This window comes from Apodemus sylvaticus, chromosome 1, assembly GCF_947179515.1.
Source record: "Apodemus sylvaticus chromosome 1, mApoSyl1.1, whole genome shotgun sequence".
In the NCBI taxonomy this organism is placed as follows: Eukaryota; Metazoa; Chordata; class Mammalia; order Rodentia; family Muridae; genus Apodemus; species Apodemus sylvaticus.
In genome coordinates this window covers 92,743,467-92,758,328 of record NC_067472.1, presented here as the reverse complement: position 1 = coordinate 92,758,328, position 14,862 = coordinate 92,743,467, and the positions used below count along the sequence as shown (strand labels likewise).

Sequence of the window (14,862 nt, the reverse complement as noted above, 5' to 3'; positions counted from 1 at the left end):
CCCACTAAACTTCTCTGGGCACAGAGACACCTGCACAAAGGTGTAGAGTCGTCACAGATTACAAATTAAAACTCTCAAAATGAGTGTGATGCTTTTCCCACTCCCCTGCCCTGCCCTGCCTGCCTCTTCTGGGCTGCCTGGTGGGGGATGCTATCTGCAGTAAGCCAGACCCATGCCCTCAGTGCCACCCAGCCCTGCTCTACACCACAGGCGAGCACATTGAGAGAACTCTCCCAGGGCTTGTGAGACGGCTCATGCTGCCTTCCCAGAGGACCAAGTTCAGTTCTCAGCGCACGTCAGGTAGCTCATGACTGCCTGCAACTCGGGCTCTAGGGGGAATGGAAGCCTCTTGCACGGGCACTGCATTCACGTGCGCATGCCCACACACAGACGCATAACTAAAAATAAAACAAATTTTAAGAAATAAAGTATTTAAAAAGAAGTAAGTGTTCTCTTATAATCCTTTTTAGCACCTTCCTTCCAATGGCGGACCAGAGAATGGACATTTCCTCAACAATCAGTGACTTCATGTCTCCGGGTCCCACCGACCTGCTTTCCGGTTCCCTGGGCACCAGTGGTGTGGACTGCAATCGCAAGAGGAAAGGCAGTGCCACTGACTACCAGTAAGACCCTTGGGACCATCAGCTTCTGCCAGTGTGTGGGCATGGAGCACCTGCCCACAGCCGCCATTGTTCCCGGAGGAAGGGGGGCAGCTGAGGCCCCCTCCAAGTGCTGCATATTTGATTTTAGCTTCATCTGCTCTTAAATGGCCAGCAAAGGCCAGCAGCATTGCCGGGTGTTTTTGTCACCTACTGTCCCCAGATTATATTGTGTCCCGGGGGAAAACAATAGCCTTAAAGCCAGGTCCTGCCTTTCCTTTGCTCCTTTGAGCAGAACTCAATCTGGAAAATCCTCGTCATCAGGGAGAGTTCCCACTCAGCTTCCTAAGGAAGGGGTAGAAGCCAGTGTGTCAACTGCTTACGGACATTGACCCTATTTAAATTAGCATGTGCCTGCGTTGTTAAGTAGTCTTTCTGCTTCTCTTTAGACTTGATGACTTTGCTTAAGAACATTTTCCTACTCACTACCAGCTCCCCTGTCCCGTAGTCCGCTAGAGAATGGTCAGAGACCAGGGTTTCATTAGTTTCGTTTCGCTGAGGCAGCCATGTGGGGTCGAAGAGTTTTTCTTTTGTTGAATTGAGTGGAAAAAAATCTCTGAGAAGGGAGACCCCGTAGCAGAAGTCCTTTCTGCTGAAGTCCACAGGTCGGATTTGGGGAACACAGAGGCTGGAGCTCAGACGACCCCCAGGAGATGCTATGATTTAATGTGTAAGTCATCCCAGATCATTGAGAGAGTTACTGCCAGGAGACAGGGAGTGGGCATGAGGACCGCAGGCTTCTGCCAGGGCGCTCCTTCCCCTGCACAGACCAGGGCACTTCTTATAAAGCTTTGTCTTGGGCAGATGCTGACAGAGCCAACATCTTCTAAGATTTCTATTAGACCTGTGATTTCCAGCCTCGGTGTTACTCAGTAACCTTCAAGCTTCCCTCATGCACCCCAGTTTTGCAAATTTTTGCCAATTACCTACTAGAATTCATAGTTCTGCCCTCTTGTAGTTTTCTTATGTTAAGATCATCAGCTTCCTCTCACCTGGGGCTGAGCTTGACCACAGCAGTAGACACAACCTAGGTACAAAGAGGCACATTTGCCTTATAACCTTTTTGGTTTCTCCCCAAGTCCCAGGACTATCAGGAGAAATGGCCTATGACGATACCCAGGGTATCTAGTTGGAGCTGCTGTATTAGAATGCCCTTAATGAATCCAGCATCCCAGAAAGCAGCAGTTTATATTATTTGAAGAACCACAGTCCTTCCCTTAGGAGACATGGGAGACGGGAGAGATGTCCAGGAGGCAGTCACTACCTTCTTGATGAGTGTTTGAGCTGTACAAGGGAGTAGGCTGACCCTGGGGAGAGACAGGAACTCTTTCCTCTGGGGATTTCCATCTGTGTTTACTGAACCATGAAATGCCATGAAGCTCAGGGTTTCTCAGGTCTGCGAAAGGAAGGTGGGCTCTGCTATGACCCCAGGACCCTCTGTAGCTCTCAGCCCCCTACTCCTCTTCATCTTAATTTCTTGAACCTGGGGCTGTCCACTTGGCCCACGAGCAGCCTGTGGTGGCAGCACCTTTGAGATGCTTTCCCGGGCCCTTGCTCTGTTCTTGACTGTCAGTGCTTTCGTTAGCCCTCCACCCCTGCCCGCACCCCCAACAAATAGACTCATCAGTAGTATCTCTGGTGTTTGGTATGCTTTGAAATAGAGTAAGATTCATCTATCATTTATCCAGAACAGCCAAGGAATGAGGCAGCACAGATGTCTGGCTGCTCTGGTTAACTAAGTCTCCATAAACGTTGTAGATTCCCAATTCTCAAACAGTTATAATATAAACGAGTTTATTTAACATCCACACCCTACGGAGACTATTAATAACTTTCGCTTGGTAATGTGGGGTGCCAGTCTAGGCGTTACAGTAGTGTCCACTTGATTTTGCTTGCTCTCATTACTGTTATACATCTGTTTCTATAGCATGGTTATTTGAGCTTTCTGGATAAGTGAGAACCTTCTATATGATGATAAGTTATGTTGCACATCTGTATTGACATGGTCATCTCTTCTTGTTTTTACAGAGAAAGTATGGACACAGACAAAGACGACCCTCATGGAAGGTACCTAGTAACTTGAACTTCAGATATCTTGTGGCCATTCTCGTGGCACAATGAATGTGAGCTCAAGACTGTCCCTCTGTCCCCCGTCTCTAGCATGGCTAATAACTAAGAGTCCTTGTGTGTACAGAGATCTGTTAACTCTTCCGGTCCTATCTAGGGGATTGAATTTTATCTCTTGCCCTCCCCTCCAGGTTAGAATATGCAGAACACCAAGGAAGGATCAAGAATGCAAGGTGAGTTCAACCTCTAACTTTGTTGACAAAACACTGACCTTTCAGTTGCTTGGGGAGCTGCTGAGGAGGGTCAGTGTGCTTGCTTCGTGTCTGTGGAATTCTCTCAGGCACCTCAGGAAAATGAGGGGGTGGTGGCAGGTTCCAACCCATTTAAGAGTCTGACCTTTGACCTCCCCCCCACCATGCTCCCCTATATTGAGCTAGCCTTCACTTGTTGCTGTCTATGCACATTTAACCTGGAGGAGATTTGAAGGGAGAAAGCCATTCCCAGCTGGCATTCTCTCTGCCCTTCCCAGATGGCTTCTTACTCCAGAAGACATATATGGCTGAGACACCATTTCCAGCAGAGCCTTGCCTCTGACAGGAACCTTTGCTGCACATAGCATCTAAAGGCCAGGTCTTAGGCATTCCCAATCCCTAGAGATCTCCTAACTTGATCCCTGTCTGTCACACTTACTGATACCATTCTCTTGGGTCTTCATGTGCCCTGCCATCACAACTAGGGGTAGTTGAGGTTGTCTCATGGCACAAAGACCCAGCAAGCTGCAGACACTGGCTGACCTGAGACTTCTATGCAGACAAGCCTATGCAGGTGGCTTGTGGTTCTGTATCTACTTCTCCACTGGTGATGGTGCCCTATCAGAGAAGATGGTCAAAACACATCAGGTGCACATCTGTCAGGGAGAAAACTATAGGGAAGTGTCCTACCCAAATAGGCAGCCAGTCCAGGGGTGGAGTATGGTATGACATATCTCAAAGGAAGCCCAGGGACAGGCGAAAAATCTGTTAGATCTAGCCAGGCCCTGGTTGATCCAAGAATGTGTTAGTACTGATTACCTTCACCAGACAGAAGTGATGGAGGCCACACCATGGCTGCTCACAGGCTGCAGAGGCACTTGCTGTGGGACTTGAGTACTCTATGGCTGTTTTGGGTGCTGGGGTATTCGAACCCTCTACCTCCCTTCTTACCCCTCCTATCTGAATCCCCCAAACCTGGTCATTTAGAATCTGAAGATCAATCAGGAAAAATAAACAATTCGGTTTCTTGTGAAAGGACAATTGTCATTTTTTTCCCCTTAAAAGATGGGGTAAGCATCAAAAACAAATCAGCTACCTAATTCTGACTTGTCAATGAGACCATTTGGGAGTGATTTTTAGTATAAAAGTCTAAATTTCCCACGTCATAGAATATTAGACACAGTCACAACTCAGTTATTTTTGTCAGTGTTGCCTTGATGCTGGTGTACATCTCAGATGAAGTCAGTCTCTTTCCCTGCTCAGGGAGGCCCACAGTCAGATTGAAAAGAGGCGTCGGGACAAAATGAACAGTTTCATTGACGAATTGGCCTCTTTGGTACCAACATGCAATGCAATGTCCAGGAAGTTAGATAAACTCACCGTGCTGCGGATGGCTGTTCAGCACATGAAAACGTTGAGAGGTAAGATCTCAGGCTTTATTACCTTTATGCCTTTGCCTACAATGATGACCACTCTTGCCCGCACTGTCCCTGACACAAATGTTGATTTCTTTCAACATGTAACCATAAGCAATGTGCCTTAACATCTCGGCAGCAGATAAGAGGCCAAATCAGGTTATTAATGAGCTGATGTTGGTATTAAGGTGTAATTTGCATTTATACCTCCCCAGAGCATATAAGCATATGAGCTCAGATACTTTTCTATAGCTATGTACAAATGCACATAGCGTATGTACATTGCCATATTTCTGTCTATCAAAGCGGACAGATACCTCTCATGTCACCTCTTGCCTGTGCCTGCATCCTATCTCTTACAAGGATCAAATCAAGAAATGTAGGCACACACCGGGATGCAGGAAAGAGCCTCTGACTTTTAAGAGAAAAACTTAGACCCTGGTTCCTCTGATGAATGAGTCACAGGTAGAGAGTTTTATCATCAGAAATGAACATTGATGATATTTTCATCTTCTTGGAATTTTCCCGAACTAGATTGACTCTCTGTGAGGGAGGCAGTATTTTTCTTCTTTGCTAAGTGTGGGGAGGGTGAGAAAACAGAGGCAGGAAACTGGAAGCAACTTTATCACACTGCAGGAGGAATCTGAAATGTATCACCCATTTTGGTGAATGCCGTTCCTGGAATTTTCCAGTTTGTCTTAGGCTTTGGGACAAAATTGGGAAGGGTGCTTGGCTCCATATGACCTACATGGTGAGAGAGGTATACCTTTGTGTCTATATAAGGTCACTAGAAACAGGAAGTTGCTTTTGTTCTGACTTTTGATAACTACTTGGAAATACAGAAACATTGAATCTCATGCTTGAAGAGTGATACTGAAAATGTGATTTTAGTAATGAAGAGATAGGTTATAATTAATTAATTAATTAATTGTTAGCAAGTTGGTCAGAAAATCCCAAGGGATGTAGATTAAGACATGTGTCTTGTTAGCTGATGTGAAGAGCATCCTTACCCATGGTACCCTGGATTAAAGGTGGGCTTTATTCGAGCCCTTCACCGGGCTATTCTGCACGTTCCCATCATTTGCAGCTGGTGCTAAGCTGTTGCTCTTGAGAATTTCAGATCAAAAGCCTTTTAAACAAAAGTCTGGTCCCCTCAGTCCTGGGGTTGAACTGTGTAGACGAGAATAACATGTTCCCCAGGCTGCCATGCTCATTAACTTGCCCAGGGAAGTGGATCCAGGGCCTGGCAGCTTGGCTGACTTCTCTAGAAGCTGTGAAGTGGTGGCTTGACAGATTGGGGGACAGCCTGTTCACTCTGGACTTCAGAACCTGCCTGGGAGACTAAAGAGCTGTGGTCTTTTGTGGGTTTTTGCTTCTGTGTGTTTTGAACAGCATATCACTATATAGCTCTGGCTAGCCTGAAACTCACTGTATAGACCAGGCTCAGAGATCTGCCTACCTCTGTTTCCCTAGTGCTTGGTTTGAATGTGTGAACCACCATGCCTGTTTTCCGATAACTGAGTCTCTGGTGGGCAGCAATGCTCTCTTTTCAATGAGATTCTTCTTCGGGAGACCCCAAAGATTCTCCCAAGATTCTTCTTGGGAGAGGGAGAAGGAGAGGAGAAGGGGGAGGGGGATGAGAGGGAAAGGGGGAGGGGAGGAAAGGGGGAGGGGAGGAAAGGGGGAAGGGAAGAGGGGGAGGGAAGGGGGGAAAGGAAGAGGGGGAGGGGAAGAGGGAGAGAGGGGGAAGGGGGGAGGGGAAGAAGGGGAGAGGGAGAGGGGAGGGGAAGAGAGGGAGAGGGAAAGGGAACAGGGGAGGGGGAGGGGGAGAGGGGAAGAGGGAGAGGGGAGGGGAAGAGGGGAGGGGAAGAGGGAGAGGGAGAGGGAGGCAGAAAGAGAGAGAATTATCCCAGAGGTGGGTTCAGCTCTGGTTGCAGGCAGAGGAGGGTGTAATGCTATCCAAATAGAAAAATCAACCCACTCTTTCTTCTTCTCTCTAAGGTGCCACCAACCCATACACAGAAGCAAACTACAAGCCAACATTTCTATCTGATGACGAACTGAAACACCTAATTCTCAGGGTATGTGGCAGTTACAGGGATCCCTTTATACTGTGTTAGTTTCTTACTAAGCTTCAGAGTAAGTGTGGCTTGAGGGGGTCTGCCATCTGAACCCTGAATTCCCTGGACCCACCTCCTCTCTTGGTTCCCCCACTTTACCTTGGTTTATCCTTGCACAAAACCTGTCACCTGCCTCTCATATTACCTTACTTAGGCAGCAGAGGGTAAGTCTATGGTAGTGTACTTATCATCCAGAAAAGGAGTTTGTTAGAGAAGGGAGGGAGGGGCTGGAGGGATGGCTCAGTGGTTTAGAGCATTGTTGTTCTTGCAGAAGACCTGGCTTTGCTTCCTAGCACCCACACAGTGGTTTACGACCATCTGTAACTCTGAAGGTTCCAATGCCCTCTTCTGGCCTTCCCAGACACCAGGCACATGTGGTGCACATGAATACAGGCGGGCAAAACACTCAAACATATGAAATAAAATAAGTAAAATTTTTAAAGGGGGCGAGTGAGTTAATGGAACATTTAGAGAGGGTTGATTCTGGCAAAGGGTGAGACCTTCTCTTCTAATCTAATACATGCCCTATCTAAATCTTCACACCTTAGTCCATCCAGAATTGTGAAAGTCGAGGCATGAAAGGGATGTGCTCTCACCTCTTAGCCTTCATGCTTTCTTTGTCTTGCATAACTCTGCAAAGAGACGCTAAGCTGGTACCATGGGAATGTATAGCTTCCACAGAGGAGGCCTGCTCTAGGCTCCAGCCATGCTGCTGTGCAGAGGGAGAACCAAGAAATTGAAAGGGGAAGAACCAGCATTCAGAAGCATGCCCTGTGGCATAGTGTAAACAGGAAGAACTGAAAACTGTAAGAGGTAGAATACCCAGCCTTACCCCCACACAACCAGGGTCGACCTTGCCTGCCAACATACAGCACTGTGACCATCATGTCCTTCAGCAGAAGTTTGCAAAGCCCAGGATGGCTCCCACCTCTTTTTGGCCCCGCGTGGTCCCAGGCACGTTATACTGGCCTGTCAGTGCAGGATGAGTGCTTCGAGTCAGACGGATTCATCTGCAGTGAATGGACCTGATAGGGAGATAGGGTTCCAGTTCTCATGTGACCTGTTCTGAGTGGCCCTGTGCAGCTGCTGGGGTGGCTCTGAAAGGCTGCAAGAACCATTCTCTTCCACGCTGCTCACACAACTGGCTAAGTGAACACACTGGTTTGTCCCATATAGCAGGGGCTATGCCAGGTCTGAGTAGTCAGTAACTTCCATGTTAACTTGTCCTGGTTCTTGGGTATGGAGACTGTGAACCCTTACTAATCCCTTAAGTGTCCACCTGCTACGTAAGAACTTGCATCAACAGAAGGCAGGTTCAATCACATGATATTTGTTATTTTAGTTTTTAGTGGGCCGAGTTACAGCTTCTTCATTCCCCTATTTCTTCCTAGATCCTTTCTCCTCCTTTCATGTTCAGGCCATAGACACACATATACATGCGTGTGCATTTTAAATCTGGATTCCATAAAGGAGAAAAAAAACGTGATATTTGTCTTTCTAAGTCTGGCTTAACATGATCTCCAATCCCACCTATGGTCCTACTAATGGCCTAATTTTAGTCAGTTACTCTACCTTCCTGCATTTTGAACCCTAGACCCACTCTGCCCAGTCACTCAATAGCAGCCTTCTCCCCTGAGAGGGAGCCAGCTCTGGCTATCTCATGACCCTGGTAATGACAGTGTTCTCACAAAGCTCTGCTCCCAGCTCCCTCCAGCCCCAGCCCCTCTGCTGGCTGTCTGCTTTAGAGACACCATTTACAGACACTAGCACCGTTGGGAGCCTGCAATGCTGAGGTATCCATGTTGACTCTGCCACCTTCCTGCCCTCCTTAGAAACACTTGCTCAGATCTCTGGGTCAAGCCTGACTCTGCCAGCATCCCCCTGGGCTGTCAATCACTGTCTTCCCTGGTACCTTTCATGTCACATTCCCACCTTAGCAAAAACACTTCTCCTATGAGATATGACTGTCTGCAAGGCAAATGAGGAAGTTATTAATATCCATTTTTTTGACATAATGAGGCTTCCAGCAGATGGTGCTAGGAAAATTACTTCCCCCTCACTGTCACCCCCCCCTCCCGGCCCAGCCTAGGGGGCTCAAGCTTCCAGTGGCTTGACAGGTTCTCACAGTGACTAGATCTGCCCCTCTTGTTCTCACTTTTTACATCATGGGGCAGTCGCCTGCACTTGCCTTTCAGATCCTAGGACAGCTGCCTGTGCTGGCCCTTTTCTTTCTGGCACTTGAATTCATGCCCCAGTTCTTAAAATTAAACTATATCCCAAAAGTCTTTTTTTTTTTTTAAAGAATTTAAAGAATTTGTTAAACTCACAAATGTTACAGTAATTAGCAGCAGGTCCTCATTCCTCTTGTGACCAGTGCAAGCTGTCTTTCCTATGTGTCTTTACTAAGAGTCTTATTCTAGCCCAGGTTGCCCTAGAACTTGCATTGGAACCCAGGATGACCTCAAATTCTTGCAGTCCTCTTGACCTTAAATTTTTGCAGTCCTCTTAGGCCTCAGACTCCTAGGTGCTGGGATCAGAGACCTGAGTCACCATACCTGGCTTTCAGAATCTCTCAGGACCCAGGAGAACAGAGTCTTGAGGACAAATGCATGAGGGAGCACCCCCACCACATCACCCAAAAACTCCAACAAGATTGGTGATCATCCATAAAAAGTTGTCGGTAGGATTCAGACACATGAACCCAAAGCAACAGAACCCCTCTCTCTGTCCCTGTCACCTACATGCTCCCATCTCTCCACCAGATGTCTTATTCCCATCCTGGTCTTCGTTGGCACTTTAGATTTTATATATACTTAAACTGAATGAAAGGATCAGAAGAATTTCATGAGGCAGTTTTGTTTTGTTTTGCGGAAGTGGGACTTGAACCCAGGACCTCATTCCTGCCATGAGTATCTCATCACCACTATTGCTTTGTTTTTCTTACAACTCAGATAGCTTAGCTTGGATGAAGAGCTAAATGGTTGAGGGCAGCATTTCCTGAACTTGCATACATTTGAACTATGTTTGTGTGTCAGGCAGGGAGGGGGTGGGGGCTGCTTAAAGGAACACAAGTGACCGGGCCATCAGCAAAAGTGAAAAAGGCAAAATGACCCAACTTGAGATGTTGAAGCTTGGAGGTCTGAAGCACTCCCTATAAACAAGGGCATTCTCATTCAGGATAGGTGGATAATAAAGACTGAAAATTTGATCTTAAATGGTCTGTGCAGCCTTAGAGTCTATGTTCTCTGGTGGTGGTTCAAGTTTCATTTCTATCCCTGTGTTAAAGTACCCTGGTGAGCAGCACCATGATGTGAGAAAGGGCTTATTTGGCTTATACTCACAATTCACCCGGTCCGTTACTACTTAAAGCACCACACCTGCAGTCAGGAGCAGCGGGAGAGAGAGAGGGGATCCTGGCAAGCTGTAGTCAGCAACAGTGAGAATAAACACATGAGTCCTTGCCAGCTCATTTACTATTGGCTTTTCTCCACTCTTACACTATTGAGGACCCCTGCCCACCCCCCCACCCCTTAGGGAATGGTTCTGCTCACGGTGGACTGAGTCCCACTGCATCAATTAAGAATCAAGACAGTCCACCACAGACATGCCTACAGGTCAATCTGATCTAGACAGTTCCTCCTTAAGACTCTTCCTGGGTGGTTCTAGGCTGTGTCAGGTTGAGAGCATAAGTTAACTAGCACAGAGGGACTGTGATGAGAGCAGTGGAGTGTAGTTTCTCTGGCCTGTCATAGAACCAGAAGATGAAACTTCAGCTGAATTCATTCTGAAACAGAGCTGTCTTTAATTGGCATTTTCCCTCTGATCGTTGGATGACCAGTCATACATATTCACACGGGAGGGAATCTGGCTGGTCTCACACAGTATTGGCTGTGAGTACCCTCTTCTAACACCAGTGCAGTGCATTACCCCATATGCTGCAGACTTAGAAAATGAATCCATGCTTTGCTTTCAGATCATGTGTCCTGACCTGTGATAAATTGATTATCCATTTCTCCTGATTAGGCAGCAGATGGATTTTTGTTTGTCGTAGGATGTGACCGAGGGAAGATCCTCTTTGTCTCCGAGTCTGTCTTCAAGATCCTCAATTATAGCCAGGTAATGCTGAGCTCCTGTCAGTGGTAATGCTGAGTTTCTGTCAGTGGTGGGCAGCCTCATGGTAGTCAGAAATAGCATCTAGTTTTTCAGAAGAGTTAAAGTATATGGGTCACATGTGAAATCCTTCTTCCAAAACTTAACTTCTTAACACAGAATTTAAACTTAGGAAAAAAATTAACACGTCCTTTATTTCCCCCAACTGGAATGTCTGACTCTGACCCAATCAACAGCTTAAGTTTTCTTCTTGCTACAAAATGAAGATCTCACATCTGTGGACTAGGATGGGAAGTGAAGCTGTCTGAAAGGGAGAGAAAGGTAGTGAGGTAGTTCAAAACCCAAGAATAGGAATCTTGGGAACTTACCCCCATGGCCCCACCTCCCTCTCTATTTATACAGTCCAGGATCTCAGTCTGGGAACTGTGCCTGGCACAGTGGTTGGGTCTTCCCACATCAATTCACAATGGAGATTACCCGCACACCCCAGCTCGCTCAGATGTGCCCCAGGGGGATTCTAGATTCTGTTAACATTAATTGTCATATACAGTTTTTGTTTTTTGTTTTGAATTGCCTGTAGGATTAAATAAGAGCATGTGAAAGCTTCTAGAACAATCGTTTCACCTATTGTGTCCTCAGATATGTGTTAATGCATTCAGTCAGTTACGACTTGGTAATTGCATGGACGCCTGGTAGGCAGAAGTTTTTAGTCAAAATGCCATTTCTATAAATGAGAATTCATGTAAATTTAGCTTTTCCAAGATGTTTTGCTTTTTAATTTTTCTTCTCAGGGCACTCATAAAGGGAAGTCTGTTATCTCTGTTAGCAGACACAGGTGGCAGGCAAAGGTACACAAAGGGAGCACTTGGATAGTTGAACACTCACCCTGGGACCCAGGTGGCTGAGATATGAGGGTCATGACCTGAGTAGAGACACAGGCAAGATGGGGCCATCCAGAGAAATCCTATGTCAAAATAAGTAATACCCCTCAAAAAACGAACAAAGGGTCTAATGGCAGAGTTGGAGATAGCCCATTCTCTATAGCTTTTTCTTTTAATGTCTACTGGGCATTCAGGGATGTTGGACCAATGTTTCTTCCAGGTGTCCATTCAGGCAAAAATCTGAATGTGTGTGCAGGGTTCCATAAATGCTTGAGAGGTGATCAGGGTTCAGAAGGCAGAGTAGAGGCCAGGGCTGTACAGACTGGGAGTGCTCCTGTAGCTTGTGTATCTCAGCCGTGCTGACTGTCCATTCATATGTCATCCCCACAGAATGACCTTATTGGCCAGAGTTTGTTTGACTACCTGCATCCAAAAGATATTGCCAAAGTTAAGGAGCAGCTATCTTCCTCGGACACTGCACCCCGGGAGCGACTCATTGACGCAAAGAGTGAGTACAGGCGGGGCTGTGTGGTTCTCTTCCCCCTCATGCTCCGACATTGCGCATCACTGCGCAGGGACAGAGACAGGTTCCTGGGGCCCAGCCTCGCCTTCTTACCTCTCTGCCTATTTCCCCATTACAGCTGCTGGCTGTGTATGGACTTATTTATGCTCACTTATTAACATTGTAGACCACCTGAAGGAGTGAGGTTTCCATGGCCAAACTTAGTGCAAGCAGGAGCCACTTTGACTAGATTCTGTCTGATTTCTGGTTAATTGAAAAGATGAGTTAGTGTGTGCCAGGAAGGGAGGGGACGAGCAGGGGAACCGGCCTGTGGAAAGGAACCCATGTGGAGTGTTTGCTGCCTTTCCAGCAAAATGTGGAGGGAGAGAGATACAGTGAAGGGCACTGAGCTGAAGTGGCAGGCTTGGACTGGCACGCTAAAGAAGGTAACAGAGCCGGTTTGAGAAAGTCAGCAGAGAGAGGATCTCTGGGCAGTAGCCACTGCTTGGCATGGTTGCGGTGTCCCCCAGTGGTGTCTCTAGTCCCAGCTTCCACTGGGCTGAGGAGTGTAAGAGGCATGCGTGTCAAAGTCACCTGGGAGCTTTCAGTAGCCTTGTTCTACCCACAGAGAGTGAACTCACAGCCCAGCCCAGCAGAACAGAATGGCAGCTCGGTATAGTGCTTACCAAATGTGCCAAAGGCTCAGGGTGCCATCCACAGTGCCCTGGGTAAGACCACAAGTCTGAACACGAGCCTGTCTAGGGTGGGGTTTTGATTCAAAAGCAAGGATAAATGCAAAGCTAATTATAACATTACACCTAACACAATCAGTCTAAAATACTATGTTGATGTAATTATTACTAAAGATTTAAAGTTCTTTAACATTTCTTTGGTGCTGTCCTTGAAATCCTGCATGTACTTAGCTCAACCCTTTTCAGTTCAGAAAAGCCATATTCCATGTTCAGTAGCAGCATGAGGCTAGTGGCTGTTGCAGGGAGCACACATACAGAACGGGGTCACCTGGTCAGGGCCCCAAGGGACTCTCCAGTTAAACTGACATTTCAAGGCAATCCTGTGTCTCCCCTCCTGCCCCATGCCAGTATCTCAGTCCTGTGCATCCTTTGGGTAGGACCCCAGGCCTTTAGCTCGGAAGCAAGCGTCTGCCACTTGGCACTGATCCTTATGTTTCCCTGCTATCATTTTTGCTGTTTCTTTTCATCCCCTAGACGACCCATGACACCTGTGCTACTGCACTTCTTACCTGTTGTAACCGTTCCCACGTGAGCATGGGGCCCGAGAACAGTGAGGCAGTGAGGGCTGTGTCGAGGTCACACTGCCCCTCCTGACAGACAGTCCTGCCCCCATTTCACCACATTTTGTGTTGATTTGCAGCTGGACTTCCGGTTAAAACGGACATAACCCCTGGGCCCTCCCGACTGTGCTCGGGAGCTCGCCGCTCTTTCTTCTGTAGGATGAAGTGCAACAGGCCTTCAGTAAAGGTGGAAGACAAGGACTTCGCCTCCACCTGTTCAAAGAAAAAAGGTACAGTGAACCTCAGAAAGGGAGGTGTACCTGGAGTCAGGGCTTTTCAGTTCCTCAGAGCAGCTGCTCCCTGGCCTGCAGTTGCTGCCTGGCCTGCAGCTGCTCCCAGGCCTGCAGCTGCTCCCCAGTCTACAGCCTGGGTCTCCTCTCACGTTATAGCCTTGGGCAACTGGAGTGGGGGGTAGGGAGCCCTGGAGCCCTGATGTGTTGCCATGGAGACAGATTTATGAATAGGCTTTCTGTGTATAACTTCTGTTTATCCTGATGTGGCTTGGGGGGAAAAACCCCACAGTCAACCACAGTTCTGTCTCTTGAGTACCCACCCTTCTAGAATCCTCCTGGCCAGTTTCCCTAGTGCCCTCATGAGTTCATGTTTCTTTCTTCTTCTCTCCCCCACTCTTTGGCTTCCTCCCCTCTCTGCCCTGGGGCCACTCTCTTCTGTCCATATTGATGTGTATATAGGTAATGTCACCCGCAGGTCAAAAACTTCTAAGTTTACATTTCTACCTCAGCTTTTCTTTTGAACTCCAAGTACCTTCTTCATAAGCCTCAGGGGCGTTTCCAGAGTGGTCACTTGGACCCCTACCTCTACCACCTGCTAATATCACTGAAGGGTCTTTATTTATGGCCAGGTATAACTAGAAGTTTTTTAAAATTATTTTCATTTTAAGTATTTGAGTGCTTTGTTTGTGTGTAATATCTGAGTATAATGTGCTGCCTGGTACCCAGAGAGGCCAGAAGAGGGCCTTAGAGCCCCTAACACTGGTGTTAAAGATATGGGTACAGATATGAACGCCATCTGGGTATGCACAACCAACCCAGCTCTCCTGCCAGAGCTGCACACGCTCTTCAGCACTGACTTGTTTCTCCAATCCTGGAACCAGACATTTTCAGACCAAAGCCTAGGTAGGCTCCAGCAGCCGCAACAAGCCAGGGTAGGCCATTGTCCCATTAGAGACAGGTGAGGTGGCAGAGAGAGATGACTTCAGTGTGGCCACTTACGGAAGAGGACCAGATAAAGGGGTCCTTTGGCCCCGAGTCTCTCTGTTGGAGAACTGACCTGTGCTCTAGATGAAGTAGAGGAATAACTGGAGCAAGGGTCAAGCCTCATTACAGTTGGGGTCTGGGCGTGGTTCTGCTCAATGCTGTTTTAACTCAGTTCCTAAACATTAGGCCAAATCCATCCTTACTGTAATGTGAAGATATAAGGAAGGCTTGGGGCACAGTGGCTTCTGGGGTGAAGCCTTGCCCACATGGGTGACCACCCTCATTTGGGGTGGGCTGTTCCCCATGGTTTGTTTTTCTGAAGTCCAGG

At 47.4% G+C, this 14,862-nt stretch overlaps 1 protein-coding gene and 1 long non-coding RNA gene across 7 annotated transcripts in view; one reads left to right on the top strand and one right to left on the bottom strand.

The window, feature by feature from the left end:
• Window positions 1-14,862, top strand: part of Bmal1 (basic helix-loop-helix ARNT like 1) — a 105,232-nt gene that overhangs the window by 73,761 nt on the left and 16,609 nt on the right. For all 6 annotated transcript variants that reach the window (XM_052201042.1, XM_052201040.1, XM_052201045.1 and 3 more), the window contains 8 exons: window positions 471-623; window positions 2,688-2,726; window positions 2,918-2,959; window positions 4,241-4,398; window positions 6,394-6,473; window positions 10,536-10,628; window positions 11,894-12,011; window positions 13,398-13,547. In XM_052201042.1, the coding sequence (XP_052057002.1) occupies window positions 484-623; window positions 2,688-2,726; window positions 2,918-2,959; window positions 4,241-4,398; window positions 6,394-6,473; window positions 10,536-10,628; window positions 11,894-12,011; window positions 13,398-13,547 (820 nt within the window). In that variant the 5' untranslated portion in view covers window positions 471-483. The remainder of the gene's footprint in view (window positions 1-470; window positions 624-2,687; window positions 2,727-2,917; window positions 2,960-4,240; window positions 4,399-6,393; window positions 6,474-10,535; window positions 10,629-11,893; window positions 12,012-13,397; window positions 13,548-14,862) is intronic.
• Window positions 9,594-13,404, bottom strand: LOC127697776 (uncharacterized). Its single transcript, XR_007980530.1, has 3 exons — window positions 13,267-13,404; window positions 10,501-10,706; window positions 9,594-9,933 (listed from the first exon to the last, which is right to left on the bottom strand). It is a non-coding gene; the product is annotated as an uncharacterized LOC127697776 (long non-coding RNA).